The 16,352-nt window shown below is 54.5% G+C and overlaps 1 protein-coding gene across 4 annotated transcripts in view; it reads left to right on the plus strand.

Annotated features, from left to right (window-relative positions):
- Positions 1-16,352, plus strand: part of LOC142579926 (ETS homologous factor-like) — a 482,035-nt gene that overhangs the window by 450,513 nt on the left and 15,170 nt on the right. For all 4 annotated transcript variants that reach the window (XM_075690602.1, XM_075690600.1, XM_075690601.1 and 1 more), the window contains exons 2-4: positions 12,991-13,063; positions 13,462-13,624; positions 14,363-14,662. In XM_075690602.1, coding sequence (XP_075546717.1) covers positions 12,991-13,063; positions 13,462-13,624; positions 14,363-14,662 — 536 coding nt within the window. The remainder of the gene's footprint in view (positions 1-12,990; positions 13,064-13,461; positions 13,625-14,362; positions 14,663-16,352) is intronic.

The raw sequence follows: 16,352 nt of genomic DNA on the forward strand, positions 1-16,352 counted from the left end.
GGATACATGCTGTGGAGTCTCTTATACGAAGCTCGTACGCTACACCTTCAAAGACCCTCGCAGTTCACCCGTGTGGTATACGACGAGCGGCCTGCGCTCCTCGGTCCGTCTCGCTCGGCTGCCGACGACCTCCTGACGTTCACCGTGGCGTTTCTGCAGCTGTGAGACAAAGACACGCTTCCGCGGTGCCCAGTTTGTGCGCGAGGCCTCCTGCTGTTGTGCGGTCGCGCCCCTTCGAGTGGCTAATCGTCAGTTCGTGTGCGCGCTGCCTTCAACCACCGTCCGTCTGGCCGCTTCGTCCATGTCCGAAGTGCAGAATCCATGCGCCTACCTTTTCGCCACAATAAATAACAACAACGACGAAGGATCTTCATTACGGAAAATGGTCTAGAGTCCAGCTGGTTCAGTGCTGTCCGGAGAACTTCGCGCTCGACGAATATAACAAATGCTCATTATACGAGCAGCTCTACACCTATTCGGAGCAGACGAGATGAAGCCAAAGCTGTACGTTATTAGACTATACAGTACGCACCGGTGCTCAACACGCATGTTCTTGTATCGCAGTCTTTCTAAAGTAGGCTGTACGGGCGTGTCAAGCCGATCTCGATGGAAGAATAGATTCGTCCGCAGAGAAGGCCGCGCGAAAGCTGTCCGCAACCGTTCGCGCGCTTCCTCAGAAGCGAGTGCGCCTAAGCTGCCCGCCTAACGGGCGCCAGCGCGGAATACAGATCTTCGGCGATTACAGCGTCTCGTCGACGGTGCGCGCTGCATCTTCACCATCGAGGCGCTCCCCCTCGCTCCTCTCGAGAGGAAGCACGCGCGAAGTGGCCGCGTTGCCTACGCGCGGCGGCAGGCCGGATCGCTAAACAGCTTAAGTGCCCGAGGGAGACGCTAAGGATAGCGAGGCACGAAGCGGCGCCCAAGTGGAGAGCCACCGCCTCGACGAGTGCGCCGAAAAGCGCCGGGCCCACCTGAGGAGGTGGCTGATGCTAAACAGCTATATAGAAGCACCGATGGCGGGAATAAAGCCGAACGAGTGGAGTTAGGCGGGGGGGGGGGGGGAGGCAGCGCGCAGCAGAGATTAAGAGACGAGAGTTGTACGAAGCTGGGGCCGGCCTGTGCTCGGCCGTTGTTTTCGGGTGCAGCGAGCCGACGGAGGGCGGCAGCCAGTGAGCGCGGCTACTGGCACTGCGCGCGCCCAGCGGGAGCAGGATGCGCAGCCAGGCGCGACTCGGGGCCAGCGAGGAGCGCCTCCGTTCTGCGGGGTGTATGCACGCGCCGACGGCCAGGGCTGCGCGCAAACGGTGTCCCCTGCAGGGGGTGACCGTGGGCTTGGTCGAGCAGCCAGCGCACAGACCCCCGCAGCCGGAAGTTTAGTGGCAATCGAAGACTCGCGTGGCTGCACTGGAGAGTACGTTTGAATGCCTGATCTCTTCTGCGACCTCGTCGTGTTACGTTAACGGGCGAATGATGTGCGAACTTGTCGTGCGGGTACTTCACTTCTCGCAAGGGTGTTGTGATGTAGAACGCGCTTCCAGGGCGTTGCGAATGGCGGAGACTCGCTTATTGGAGAGCCGGCATGTTCGATGAGTTCTCTCGGTTTCGGGAAATAAAAGTGGGTACCGAGACGGAAGGAAGAAAGAAAAAGAAAACCCTCTCCACCAACGCCATCACGTATTCGTAATTATTTCGCGTAGACCGAGTTTGAAAGCGGTTTGTCACGAACAATGACGACGCTGTGCCGATGGTAATAACTGTCTGGCCTACTTCTTCGTGTCTCTTAGCAGGGGTACGTGACCAGGTTGCAACTTTGAGCGACGCCGAGCGATCGCGGTGCGTACAGCCAGTGACACCCGACACCCAAATTTGAAGATATGTGTCTTGCCGGACGTAGACGAAACACTTTACGGCAAACGAATTTCGTCGAACCACGTCGCGGTGCCCAGGCGTACTGAAACGTGCGCACATTTTCCCGAACTCGCGAGGACGGCGTTTGTGTTGTCGGGTCGACATCGACAGAACGTTGCGACAAGCTGTCGGGAATCGGAAAGTCATCTCCGCCTTGCGTTTCGTCCTAACGGTTTGTGCCGCGCTGGTCATCCTTATACCTTCGCTACTCGGGTCTCCTCGCGCCGTCTTTCGACGAATGTGCGCCGAATACCAACACAGTTTGTGACGTTTCGATTGCGGCTCGCAGGCGGCGGACGCGGAGGCTCGGCTGGGGGACGGGGGCGCGAACCTGGGCGACCGGCATTCCTGGTCCCACTGTGGCCCCTTATACGCGAACGAAGGGCAGGAAGGACCGCTGCGGGCGGACGCAGAGGTGCACGCGATCGCGGCTGGCCTCCCGGGCGCCCCGAACGAGGGCACGGCTAGCGGAGTCGAGCAGAGAGAGAGAGAGAGAGAGAGAGAGAGAGAGAGAGAGAGATCCCTCGAGAAGAAGTTCAACGTCCCCTCCTCCCCCCTTGTATGCCGCAACGAGCGAAGCACTCCGTTAGCCGACGTGCGTCGTCGATTTTAGGCGTACCGCGGGCAAGTCAGAGAGGGAGGGAGAGGAGTCCCAATCTCGGGTCGCGCTTCATTGAAATGCGCACCGCTGCCAACGAAACTCACAGCGCTCTCTTTAGTCTTCGTCGGGATGCTGGAGGATTCGAAATGGACTCGTGCGTCGGGAATTTGCCCACGCGTCGAGCTATCGTCCGTATCTACCGTCGTCGTCTCTGTCGGCTCGCGTTCCGTTGTTGCGCGTGAATCGCGACGAAGTGGGGAAATATTGTCTCGTTTCGGTTTTGTTTGACTTGTCGCCCACGTTCGCGCTGACGCTAAAGTGACGCAACGAACGAATAGGGCCGCGTTCACATATCTTCGGTAGAGCGTACAACTGGGCGAGTTATTCGGTCGTCATGGTAAAAGCAGCGCAAAAAAGATAACGGCAACACCAGACAGAGAAGTACGCAGGACAGGTGCTGATGCTCTTGGACGCCTTAGTATCTTCGACTCCTTAAGTGCCGAGCGAGAAATGGTGCGACTCTCGCATATATAATACCGTTCTCCTATATGGTGGCTCGTTTCACCACACGAATTAGAACGATGGTGCTTCAAAATCCCGTGCCGTGCCTGCACAATGCGGTTACTGCGAAAACGGGCCGCTTGTATGCGGTACTTCTTGAGAGAGTGTCGCGTGTGGGCATCGATACGTTTTATCTCGACTCATGTGTGCTTGTCTGTAGTTTAATGTTCATTAGAATAGTGGTCGTCCTGCAGTGTGTGGCAGTGCGCCATTGCCGATTTTCGCGCAGCACGTAACACGTGTGCACGCTATAGCGCATGTGTTTGAAACGGTTGAGTTAACAAAGAAAGAAAAAGATGCAACCTTGCCCGCGTATATCGTATGCTGTTTGTGTTTACGCGAGCCGCCTTGCACTTATTTCGAGGTCAGATGCGCCGAAAACACCGGTAAATGTGCTGCGGGAGGCCACACGTTTACGGTCATTTCAAGACTGTATACACACATTTCGTTTCTCGCGCGTGTTTTACGACTCCATGCACCGTGTTCTGGCGCATTTACGCTCGCTGCAGCTTCTCGGCCTGCGTTGGGCAATCTGCGCCGCAGAATGCTCTTGGCAAAAGCTCTCATCATTGTCGCTTTGATGTCTTTATTTCTGGGCGCGCTATTAAATGTCATCAACTTTATAGCAATTGTAAGCAAAAAGGGCGCCGGCTCGTTATGAAAGCGGCACTTTCCCCCCGGCGCCTGTAATTTGAGCTTCGCCGCTTCTGGTCTGGGTGGTACGCACGAGCAGAGCTCTAATCGGACACCCGGGTCCATAGCCGGGGGCTCGAGAGGCTTTCCTCTCGCACGACGCTCAAGGCTATCCGCTCGAAAGTGCACGACGCGGAGGTGCGACTGGGTGCGCCGGTCGTGGAGTTAAGCCTTGTATTTGTTTGCCTCGTTTCAAGGATGAAATACGAGAGTTTCGACAGTAGTCGAGTGGCTGCATCTTTAAAACAAAAAGAGTCCTCGCCAGTCTTTAAATGAGAGGCTTGTTAGCGTAGCGCGATTGTATTAACGCCTCGGTGGCTGCTTCTTCTTTTTTTTTTTTTTTTTTTTGCTGGCGTGAGCCTCCGCTTTAGCCGCGTGCGAGTGGCTCCTTGCGTATGTCGCCACTTTGCTGGTGTTTTTGTCTCCGTGTCTTTGCAAGAGGGACGAGTGTGAACGCCGGAGGATGCGCCTCAGTTTGCCGAACAAGACGTCACCGGCGCCTATTTTGTGTATTCTTTAATGTTGTGCTTAAAAATGTCACCTTCGAAGTTTGAGACGAGCACGTGTATGTGATCATGGAAGCCTCCGAGATTATGCGACGAGCGCTAATTGTCACTTGGAAACTCGGGACAGGAGAATCTATAGAATGCTTTTGAGGAGCAGGTGGTAATGTGGTCAGTATAAAAGCGGACGTCTGCGTTTGCGCCTCCTGGAAAATCAATACTCGTAGGCGTCAATTATATTTAACGTTCTGGTTGCTTCAGATTGCAGGTAGCTCTGGCTCTCTACACGTGATACCGCAACAATGTCGAGAACGGGTCTATGTACCCAGCTCTTCGGAAGAAACTACGGACGAAATAAAAGCCATGCTTACTTGTGGAAAGGGGCATTGAATCACGTAACACAAAAGAAGAGGAACCGCACACACACACGAACTCTCCCAAACTTCAACTTTAGAGAAAATAAAGCCATTCGACATGCATTGTTGAGAGCTGCTACCTATAGTGAAAACGAAGGAACGAGTGAGCCGAGCAACCAAACGACCGCGCGCACTGATAAGAGCGTTACTACGGCTTCCACTATGTACTCCGCCACACCCACATAGTCTTAAGTCGTTTGTGCACGGTCGCGCGCATTGCGTGGTGCTCATATGAACGTTCGCAGACACCGAGGGCAGGAATCGTACCCCTCGAAGAAAGGGCTACGACGGCGAAACCTTGTCCCGCGTGCATCCGGATACGATAAACACTGCGCACTCCGTATCAGAACTGTGCTACAACCCTAGCCCTCCCCTCCCACCTTCTGGTATGCCTCGCAGTCTCGCAACGCGTCCCCTCGGCGTCTTGTCGCTGCCGAGCAGGAGTAGCTCTATGGTGACGTCAACTGTGCGCAAAAAAAAAAAAAAAAAAGAAGTCGGCGCGCTGCAAAGACAGGAAAAAAAAAAACGAATGCGACACGAGGAATTAACTAGAGGACATCGCGACACTCGCCCGCTTTCCTAATTGAGGCGGGGCCACCAGAAACGCGCCGTCGTCTCTCAGACGAGCGACGCGTACATGCACTGCGCCTTGCCCCTCGCGTGGAGCTGTGTTCGAGGCGCGTCCCATCCGAGGACAAAGAGCGCCGGCAGCACTGATGAGCACGATCTGACCTCGAGCGGCGTTGCCGTTGGCGGATGTGCGAGGGGGCGGGCGGGGCACCTTGGGCTTGATGACGGCCCGCGCATGCTCGGATGACGCGCGTATTAACAAAAAAGAACGAAAAAGAAAGAAGCCGCTTTCGACGATGGCCCGCATGTCGGCTCACGCATTATGTGTCTCCGTGTGCAAAAGTAAACAGAACCCCGCCTACCAGCGTTTCGGTGCAGATTTATGCCCGAAATGCCGAACCATATGGCGTTGGGCGTTATTTGCGGTGCACTTTGTTCGCACACGTACTCTACAGGCAGCAGTGCTCGATGTGGCTAAACGAGGAATGTCGCGGTAGCCGACGTTTCGACGGGGCAACTTGTATTCTTTAGGACAGCAACTGCTTTGCTTAGCAACGTTTACGTATACGCGTAGCTCCCTCTCTCCCTTCCTCAGTCGGGGAGGATGCTGATGGGCTGGAGCATAAAGAAGGGGAGGGAAATAAAAATTTTCAAGAGGACAAAGAAACGGAGTTTTGTTCTTTAATTGTGACGGAGAGGGAGAGGTAGAGGTACACACCTAGAGGTTCTGCCAAAGAGAAGGGTTGGCAAAAACGCACTTGTCGCCGAGTGTCATTGCGTCATGGGTGATGCGTGCTAGCGCATATGACTGTCTCCAAAGCTGCGTGCGCTTACACGCGCAGCGCGATTCGTTCGTCCGCTTGTCGGGCAGAAAGTTGTGTCACTACGCATAAGGGTACGATTCGTCGGCGCTACGGTGCACGGGAGCGCCGAGGCTGGTTTGGTCAGCCTGACTGCCGACTCGACACGATTACTGTCTGGAAAACTGAGTAGCGAAAGCCGAACACGGAAAAGCTTTTTCTCCTAGGAACATCTTGTCGGTTGCTTTCCCCCCTCCACCCGCCCCCAGATTTTCCTTCGTTTAATATACGCTTTTGTTTCAAATTCACCACGAATGCGCGCGAGAGCGTTTCCTATAGGTTAGAGTTATAGTCGCCTACTAAATGCAAATGAGTGCAATTTCCTGCGATGCAAATACGTTGGATCGCGCCGTTCGGGGAACATTCCAGCACATTTCGTTATAACGAGTTTCTACTACGTGAGCTAGCTGCTGTAGCCGCCGAAGACGCGCGAATGCAATGGGAGAGAGGCGTCAAGGCCATTGCGCAAACAGAAGCATCACACTACGTCGTATGGTTAGTTTAGAGGGACATCAGTAGCGCAGACAGCAAGCTCTCGCTGTACGCTTCAGCAGTGGCTTGACATAAAAAAAAAAAAGAACAGACAAGAAATTAAGAGCCCCACACGCCTCGTCGGAAAATGCGGAACCGGGATTCTCGTGTAACCTCCCCGTTTACCCTCTCCTCCCGCGGGTATTTCTTTCTTTCTCGATGGGGGTGGGAAGGTCGCGTCGGGTCGCAATGGGTCAGCGCGGCGCACGGCGACCCCTCCTCGCCCAGGATGGAGACCGGCTTTTTCTCCGAGGCAACCATTAGCATCCGCTGGAGCACACGCGACCGAGTCCTATAGCTGTCTCGCATTACGAGCCGGAGCATTCGGCTGCACACCGTCTGCTTTGCATTACGCGGGAGGGGACCTCGCGACCGTTAGATATGTATGCGCATACGAAACGCTGCGGTGTTTAAAATTTTGAAACAATTTGTACAAAATTTGGCTCGCTTATGCTGGTGTCGCGGGTTCTATGTGGAAGTCGTTCGGGCCTCCTGCAGACTCGGAGATGTACTCTCGAGTCGCGCTGCGTTTCATGTTGACGTGTTTGTTTGGATTCTTATACTGACTTAAAAGAATGGTGAAAAAAATAATCAGGTTGATTAGGACAGAAAAGCGAGCGCGCTGCTTGACAGTTCGCCTTTGTACGAGCGCCTCTATGGTCGACTGTTTCATTTTTTTGTAGTGCATCGCTGGGGCTGAGCCGATGCCGCCAGCAGGGGACTTGGAAAGAAAAAAAGCATCGAGTGCGTCTGCAGACCCGAAGGACAGAAAAACAAATCAAATGATTTATTCCACAAACGCGCAGGAAGTTAGAAACGTACAGAAAACTTTACAGACGACGGTTGCGAAATTGGATATTGCACCGGGACCCTCGATCTTCGCTACTCACGACACAAGCGCCGTTTAAGCAACGGTATACGGGGCTTCAGGCTGCAGGATATAGCGAAAGAGGGAGGGAGTTTGCTCGATGTTGCTCTCCTCGCAAAAAGACGTCGCACGATCCTCCGCCCCGAACGACACGTGCCTTCCCGTCCGCGTGCACGAGATCTCCGCAGAGCGTCGTGTGTCGTGGTCGGCCTACCAACACCGACGACGACGTGTCGCTCAGTCGTCGCCGAGAAGGGTGACCCAGTGGCTGCGGCAGGCGGGGAAGGTCGCTCGACAAGGCGGCGTCGTTCGGCCGCAGGGGTTTGCGAGGGGGGGGGGGGTGGCAGCCACATCCGCGTTCGCGCTCCTTCTTCGTCCTAGCCCGCGGCGCTTTAATTGGGAAGCCGCCGATGGCCCGCCGCGCGGATCTGGGTTATTCGGTTAGGCGCTCTCGCCGCCGCGCTGCTATCGCCGCCGCCTCCCCCCATTCTCTATCTACGGCCGCCCAAATGGCTCGCCCGCCGGTTGTGCGCAGATTGCCGCCTTCTGCGCCACCGGCTTCGATTTGGTTCCTCCGAAGAGAAGCTCCGATGTATATATATATACACACGCAGAAGAGGCGGCCGAGCGCGCAGCTGATGGCAACAAGAGGTGGCCGCCATGTCTGATATCCTCGCTCCGGGATTCGCGCGGCGCCTCGGGCTGCTCGCCGGCCCCGCGCGCATTTTGCTTGAGGACGCGCGCGTTTCGCCCGCGATGTTGTTGACGCGCTGTAGTGACTCGCGCGAGGCAGATACCGGGCCAGCTCGTGCGGAACAGCGCTCGTTCCAGGCTACTCTCGGGCTGCGCGCATCCACGAACTTAGAGGAAAGAAAAAAAAAGTATCCGTTCTTTCTGAGCTGGCTAATCGATTACTCTTTGGGACAAATAATGTATGTTTCCGGAGACGAGTGGACTTGGCGGGCAAAGTTTCGTTTGCAACTCTATGCTGGTAACGTTAATGGATGACTGTAATGGCGAGACCGTGTCCTCGCGGCCTTGTCGCCAGCTCGGAGCACCAAGTGTCTCGGTTCCTCGGTTTGCGCTGTGTCCGTGGCCAAACGCGTTTTCTCGATAAACGCGACACTGCTTTCCTTTTTTGACAAGTTTACGTACGCTGCCAGACGGTGAAGTAGTGGGTTTTTTTGATAATGATATGACTAGAGAAGAGCACGGTATAGGATGCACCGTTCAGTGGTGAGCTCGTGTCGTTTTTTTTTTTTTTTGTCCTGAATGCTGGCTTTCAGCTTGGCTTCAAATACGCTGTACGTGAGGCCATCCCTTGGAAAAGAAGAAAAAAGAAACAATTCGATACTGACACTCCTCTGTCAGGAAACAAGTTCAACTCCAATGCTGACGGTGCATATATATAGCGTTTGCCGTCCACTTGCGTCCAGCTGCCTAGCGTATACACACTGCTTACGGACGCGTCAGCCCCGCAGTTCGGTGCTTCACGTATACACTCAGGCAATGCGCGCTTCGCGAGAGCCCCGTCTACGACGTCGTTGTTGGCCACTCGGCGAACGAGTTCTGCCAGCGATGGGACGGCGTGGCGAACGCCCGATTAGAATGATATCTTCGGAAAGGGACGGCGCGGCCCCCTCTGCGGGAGGGGAGCCCCCTAATGCTCGCGTCACGTTGCACGCCCCTCTCTCTCTCTCTGACTGCACGACATTCCCTCCCTCTCCTGCCGCCTCGCGGCAAACTGCCGATGATGCCGTCCGTCGTACCCCCTTTCCCTCTCGCTGGTGCATTCGGGAATCGCTAGGCCTAATGGCGACCGCACACCCGCTCTCTCGACGTATATAGTGCCCGTTGTCTAAGCAGGTATAGCAGGTGGAGGGCTGGGTGGTGGGGGGGGGGGGGGAGGGTGAGCAGTGCGACGTGCTTTCATGCCACGCGGAACTGACATGCGCGACGGCAGGTATCGCCGTGCGTGCTTCCACCGCATCGCGGAAAAGAACAGAAGCAGAAACAAAACAGCAGACGCGCAGTGACCCAGCGTCGTCTTGATAGAAACGCTGAACGGCCGTCTATAGTCGCTGCAGACCCGTTTTTTTTTTTTTTTTTGTATCCACTCGTCGACTTCGGAGAGGCGTTATGTACCGGGGCGGCTTCGAGACGGTTGTTCCTTGACGGACCGGAATGGAAGAGCCAGCGAGCACGTTTTCTGTGGCCTTTATCCGACGGCGATATTCGCTTACCTATGAAATCAGCATAAAAGTGCGCTCGTATACGCGCGGGCAAGGCTCGCTGTACTGTCTCTTTCTTTTGTGTCACCCGTCGCGGTGCCTTGGTGTCAGTGGCGCTCAACTGCGGAACACTAGGTCGAGGGTGACATGCTCGGTCGCAGCGGCCGCCGCCGCATTCCTATACGGTAGCGCAATGCATAGATATACGCGCTTCGGCGTTGCATTTAAGACCGCCAGGCCATCAAAATTGCTGCGGAGCGCTCCAATATATATGCAGCGTCTCTCGCAGCGTTAATCTTCGCGACGTCGAAGCCCAGCGATCGACCAAGCATTTCCTTCGGTGCCGCTCGCAGTTTGTCTACTAAGTCACGTGTACAGTGAGTGAGTGAGTGAGTGAATTGCAGGTCCGGCGAGGACGCGAACGCGTCGCGCACCCGGCTAGTCCCACGTCGGGACCGGCAGGTCTAGCCCACCGGCCCGGTCGCGAGCACGCCGGACGGCCAGGATTTGCTTTTCTAGAGCGGGGCTACGCAGAAGCGAGTCCCACTCCTCCTTGGTGAACTTGGGGTATGTCGACCCGCACTCCCAGAGCATGTGAGGTAGAGTGGAGGTCTGGCTGCAGGACGGGCAGGCGTCGTCGCGATACACGTCGGGGTAAGCCTCGTGGAGAGCGGACAGACACCGATATGTGCTGGTCTGTAGAAGCCACGTGCACGTGTACAGTGCACGTGGCCCCCATCGAACTTTACACGCTCCGAAGCGTGTATATCTGGAACACGTACCGTAGGAAATCGTGCGGCATACATGAGACGGAAAAACCCCGGCGGGTCGCACGTACGCAAGGGGTGAGGGCTACATAAATTTGCTTCTAATCTATTATTTTGCGTCACGTCTGGCCTGGGACATGTTTATGGGCTCTTATCGGACGCGCTTCGACCGCGCGAAGGTAAACACATAAGGTGCGCGACCTGCGAGCGTGAAAGAAGGCACAAAAGCATCTGGCGACCGTCGCCTCCGAGTTATGGCAGGGTATAAACAGCGCACACGAAGCGACACCGAGCTTGAACATTGCCAATCGATCGCCACCAAAGAAACAGCGTTCCTCCGCAAGCAACGTGCTAAAGTTCTGGCACGTTTCATCTTGGTTCCCGAAAAACTTCGCCCCGCCACTTGCTGGCTGCTCGCGACGTACTTAGGGTCCGATCAGATGAATATCTAATGACCATAATTACCAAGAAAGACAGTGATGTGCAAACAGAACCTCAGGGCAGTTAAACTGATGATTCAGTACGACATCTGTACCGCAACATCTTAATGGTGGATATATCGTCGGCAAACAGCGATGGTGTAGCCATCCGGTGCGTTAGGCTCGATGTTAGCCTTCGCGAGCCTCTTTAGCTCGGCGAACCGAATTCCAGAAGTTCAGGCACAGCACAGCAAGCGCCGAGTATCCGTGCCGCACAGGCGCGGTTAGCACACGCTCGGGGGTCTCGCATTACGCCGTAAGATGGGCGCGCTTACGGCGAGCCGGGAGCGGCGTCGTCGGCAGTGGCGTCGGCGACGCGAGCCCATCCTCCCACGTGCGGCCGCTCCTTGGGTCGTCGGCTGGGCGGCCATCCTGAACGACGAGGAGGCACGCGTGGCCATTCCGTTCGCGGACGGCGAGGCGGAGTGGGAGACTACAAGCGACGCGGGATCCGAGCGGGGTCGCATTGAGGCGGACGAGCAATTGTTGATTTATTGTCCTACCCCCACCCCCTCCCCCACCCTCGGAGTTTCCTACTCTTCCGTCTCACCTTCTTTCTTTCGTTCTTTTCTCGTTCGTATTCGTTGGAGCGCCGGTTGACTAGCGCATCATTTTGTGACGTCGCACTGACGTGCCGGCGCTGATGTTTCCTTGCGCTGTATTGAAAAGACAAGGCAAGCTAAACCTTAATTTTTTTGTTCACTGGTAAACAGCGCTTTCCCGCCCGAATGAATACCACAGTTTTAAACTAGCACCCAACCAGTCTAAACTGATTCAGTGTCCTTTTAGGGTGGTACTAGGGCCGGTATAACTTCAGGATTATGCTCGAGTTCATTCCTTTTGTTGTCATGAACCGATCATGGCCCGCTGATGTCGGTGACTACGCTGAGCGCCGCTCAACGCTCGGATCACTGACCGAAAGGCGGAACGGAATAGTGATGAAATGGAATCGTTACAGTATCGCATTATCGCACCCCGGAGGTCTCGCGCTACGCGGATTTCGCTTTGCATTGGAGTCGTCTCAGGTGTTCACATACGCAGCGTCGTGGCATGGGCAGCATCCCAGAGGATACGCTGCTGTGTTTCGCCTGCGTACACTACGGGATCAGTTTCGTCTGTATTAAGCGCGGCTACACCGCTCCGTAGCACTAGTAGTACGGCGGCAAACGACGGTAGTACACGACAGGCTAAAAATGCGGGCCTCCGCTGACACGTGTTCCGCTACGACGCGCTGCGGGACTGCGGCTGTCTTGGGCGCAGAGCAGCGTGGAGGACTCGTCGGCGTCGGTCCGTGTCATTCGAAGACGGCAGCGTGACGCGCCTGTGACAGGCGCCGTTTTGTTCGGGACGCATGCAGCCCTAAGCGTTTTTTGCGGCACTTGTTCTCTTCCGTTGCGCTTCATGTCGCTTAGCTCGCGGTTACCTCGGTAAACACTCCTGTCGCAGCGGGGACCGCTGTACAAGGGCCGACGGGCCTCTTGAAGACGGCGCGTGACAGTGGCGCGCTCTGGTGGAACCAGGCGGCCACGTGTCCGGCGGGAAAAGCTACGCACGATGTGCCGGAATCGCTGTGCGCGCAATTTTCTCGGCTTCGTGACGCGTCGTTCGTACTGACGCGCACCTTAGAATGAAAGGAATGCGTGGCAACTTTGCATAAGGACATCGACGTTGAACATACTTGACCAAAACTGTATATTTATGGTAATGAATTAACAATAACGATTCAGGTGTATCTTCTTGTAAGCACATGTGGTGTGGAGTCCAAGTCAAGCACTAACGTAAACGATGCAAACATGCAAGGCTATGTAGCTTGCTAATTGCAGGGCAGCACTGATCCTGGATAAACAAATGAATTTCAACCAACGTATGTGACGAACCTCTGTGCATGAGGGAAGTTGTTTGAAAAGTACATAGCGGTGCAAAACTGACGAGGGGTACTTTGCGCTGTAGAATGGTTTCAGTATACTTACAATTCCGCTTTCTTGTTTCCGTATTGTTGCAGAGTCCAGTCCCGGACGCAGAACCTCGCCTACAGAATGATGCTCAACCAGACAGACCTCATGGGGACCCATGAGGTACGCTAACTTCTGTTCTAAATACTCAGCACTTTGATTCTGCGACAGTCTAGCGGTTTATGCACATATTGGCTGTCGCGTTGTGTCGGTCTCAATTTAGGTACACATATTACAGAGGGTGGCCGTTCCTTAACTATAGCGTAATTGTGGGACGCTTTTACTTCGCGCTGAAACAGTCTGTGCTGGTTAGTTTCACAGCACTCATGCCAGACTGCAAAGTCGCGAGGCACCATCAGACGACAAAAAAAAAAAAAATGATAATGATTGGCGGTGTTCCACGCCTGTGTGTGCCACTATTTGCGAAGCCGCACTGTCTTTATTACTGCCACGTTTAGCGCACAACAAGTTGCGGGTTGATTAGCGGGATTTTTTTTTGCTTCTCCCTCGCGCATGTGCAGTCCCCGTTCAGCACAGACGAACAGTTCATGTACGACCCGTCCGAGGAGGACAAGAACGCGTACTGCAACCTGCAGCCCATCGGCCTGGACGGTTCAGACCACGTGACACCCTCCTTACAACACATGGACCTCATGGCTCCCTCCAGGCCCATACCTTACGAAGGTACGTGCGCGTGACTGCGAAACAGAGCCCGCTGGCAATGCGGACTGGGACGGAAGTGACGTCGCGACAATTCTCTTACACCTCTTGGTTTAGCGTCGTGGCTAGAATGCTCTCTCGGGGATGAAATGAAATAAGAAAAGAGCGTAACAGTACTTAGGGCTGTTACAGCGTTTTATTAAGTTTGGTACGGTTATAGTGCCGGAGTGCTAGCATATAGGTTCTCGGCTAGCAGCATCTTTGTGCGTTCCCTCGCGTTTTCGAAATTTGTCAAGAACAGTTGCCATGACGTAGCTGACAGTTAGGTTTCCAGTTAGTACCGTCTGTTTTGTGACCCTCTTTCTTTTCCTCTTACCGCTTTCCCTTGCGCAGAGTAGCTGGCCAGATACTCGATTTTCCGGTCGAGCTCTCTGCCTTTTCGATTCAATAAACCTCTTCGTCTTCTCGTGGTCGGTGTCCCGCAATAACACGTTGAGCGGGTTCTATAGATTAGAAGCGCAAGCGGGTTCGTTAGAGTTCGCACTTACTGCGACGTAGCCAGGGCGCCACTCCCGCGAAAAAATAAAGGACGCCTCAGCACGACTTGGCGGCCTAATCCTGCATCTGCCCCTATCGCGAAGCCGCAACTGCTGTCAACGTAAGCGGATGCCTCTCTTTACGATGAAAAGCCCACGCTGCGGGGTTTTTCGCATAGAGTCCCACGTGATCTTGTGACGTAGCGGTGCGGCGGCGCTCGCGCAGGCGACACGTTCCCGACGGACGTGCTGGACCTGGGCGAGAGCCGGTGGCAGAGCCTACCCATCCAGCACTGGCAGTCCCACGACGTGCTCGAGTGGCTGGTCGCCTGGACGAGCCACAACCAGGTCGAGATCGTGGACGACGAGATCAACATGACCGCGTTCGCCTCCTTCACCGGCGAGCACCTGTGCCGCATGAGCCTGGACGAGTTCCGCGCCCACGCGCCCTCTTACGGACACCGCCTCTACGAGGAGGTGCAGCGACACCTGGGCAACAGCACCGCGGCCGCGGCCGCGTCGCGCAGTGAGTGGCACCGCTGCCGTGGTTCTTCTTTTTGTACTTCCGTTTACACGAGAATGCAAAATAATGGGTCCTCCGCGCATCAAGAGGCAATGCAACCGCCATCAAACGTTCGGTGTCTATAGCACTACTGACGTAAGCACTTGGGTGGGAAGTAATGTACACGTATGTCATGTATGTTCAAAGTTAACGTTCAGCTGCTGTGAAGGTGTCTCGATTTTCGTTCGTTTCTGGGTGAGAAAGAACAGGAGCTTTACTTCAAGGATGTGTGTAATATACGGCAACAAGTACTGGCCCGAGGCAGTCACGTCCTTTGGTGAACGGATCCAGCCGTGTTCTAGTGCGAAAGAAACGCTCAAATCACTACACCGAGCTTCGCATGGGAGGGCTTCCACAGTGAGACACTTTTAACCCGATGCCCCTTCCTCAAAGAAACCTTGAGCTATCCATTTATACCTCGGATATTTCGCTGTACTTTCTTTGAGTTAGAACAAGGTATACGAAGCCAGTCACTGGGATTTCCAGAGCTGCCGCATCGGTTGTCGAAACTCGTCAGCTACGTTAGCAGCTGCGGTGCTCTGACATTAAATGTAGTGCTTGTAGCTATGAGAACTTTCTCGTTTACTTCGTGGCTTCAGTACCCTGAATTAGTCACACCGAAATTACCCACAGTGGCAGTCCGTTTTAAGGTATCAAATAATGGCGACACTTTGCGCTGCCTAGCCTTCGTCACTATGTGGCTTTGTCTGGCGAAAGTCGGCTTTGCTGCACTGAGAATCTATATGTGGCGAAGCCGCCTACAAGTGCGGTCGGTTGTCGACGTAGATAACTGAGGGTGGTTGTGATTAGTTTATTGCTATAGCAATAAACTAATCACAACCTAGGGCCGTTTGTGTCGTCGGCGTCGGCTTTAGGTTCCGTATAAAGTCAAAGGACAATAAAATCGACGCCGCGCGTCGTATGCTGTACTATGCTCCAGAGAAAGCGTGCGAGGGTATCTCTGTCGTCCGCAAGGCTCCGAAGGGGGAGGGTAGGGAGAGGGGGGTGCGCATTCTACTCCGGGCAGCCCGGGCCGCTAGAGCTTGAAAGCCATCTGCGATGGGGACAGAGTCCGCCGCGCGCTGTTTTCGCGGCGCGTTGGATGCGAGTGGCAACACGGATGTCAGTTCGCTCGCTGTTGCTGCCGCGCTTCGTCACTCCAGCATTTCGACAGCAAGTTGCCGCGGTCATTGATTGAGATGTGTTCATGTTTGCTTGTGCGCGCGTGACGCCATACTCGTTAATTTAGTCAGTACGCCTACGTTTGGAAGTTTATACGGCCGATAAAGCTATTATCTTTAATTCGTATAGCTACCCACTAATTTGATATTGGGGGAAACTGCGACTTTTTTGATCCTAGTATTCTTGAACGGAACCTTAGCATATTCATAAGTAAACTCGCAAATAGTATATTCGCATATCAGGGCGTCTAAAAATATGCTCAAGAGTAGCGGAATTCACAAGCTCTTTAATTGGTTAGAAAAATGCTATTTGTCATTCGCTGGTTACCTTCGCTGATAACGTTCTTGCAGTCGACATTGGCCGGCGTGTGTGTCTGCTGTGCGCTGAATCTCAAGAATTCCATTGCCAGTGTAAGCACATAATGCACATAAACCTTAATCCACCACGCCCGAATACGAGCACCATACGGACA

This window comes from Dermacentor variabilis, chromosome 4 (assembly GCF_050947875.1).
Source record: "Dermacentor variabilis isolate Ectoservices chromosome 4, ASM5094787v1, whole genome shotgun sequence".
Classification (NCBI taxonomy): domain Eukaryota; kingdom Metazoa; phylum Arthropoda; class Arachnida; order Ixodida; family Ixodidae; genus Dermacentor; species Dermacentor variabilis.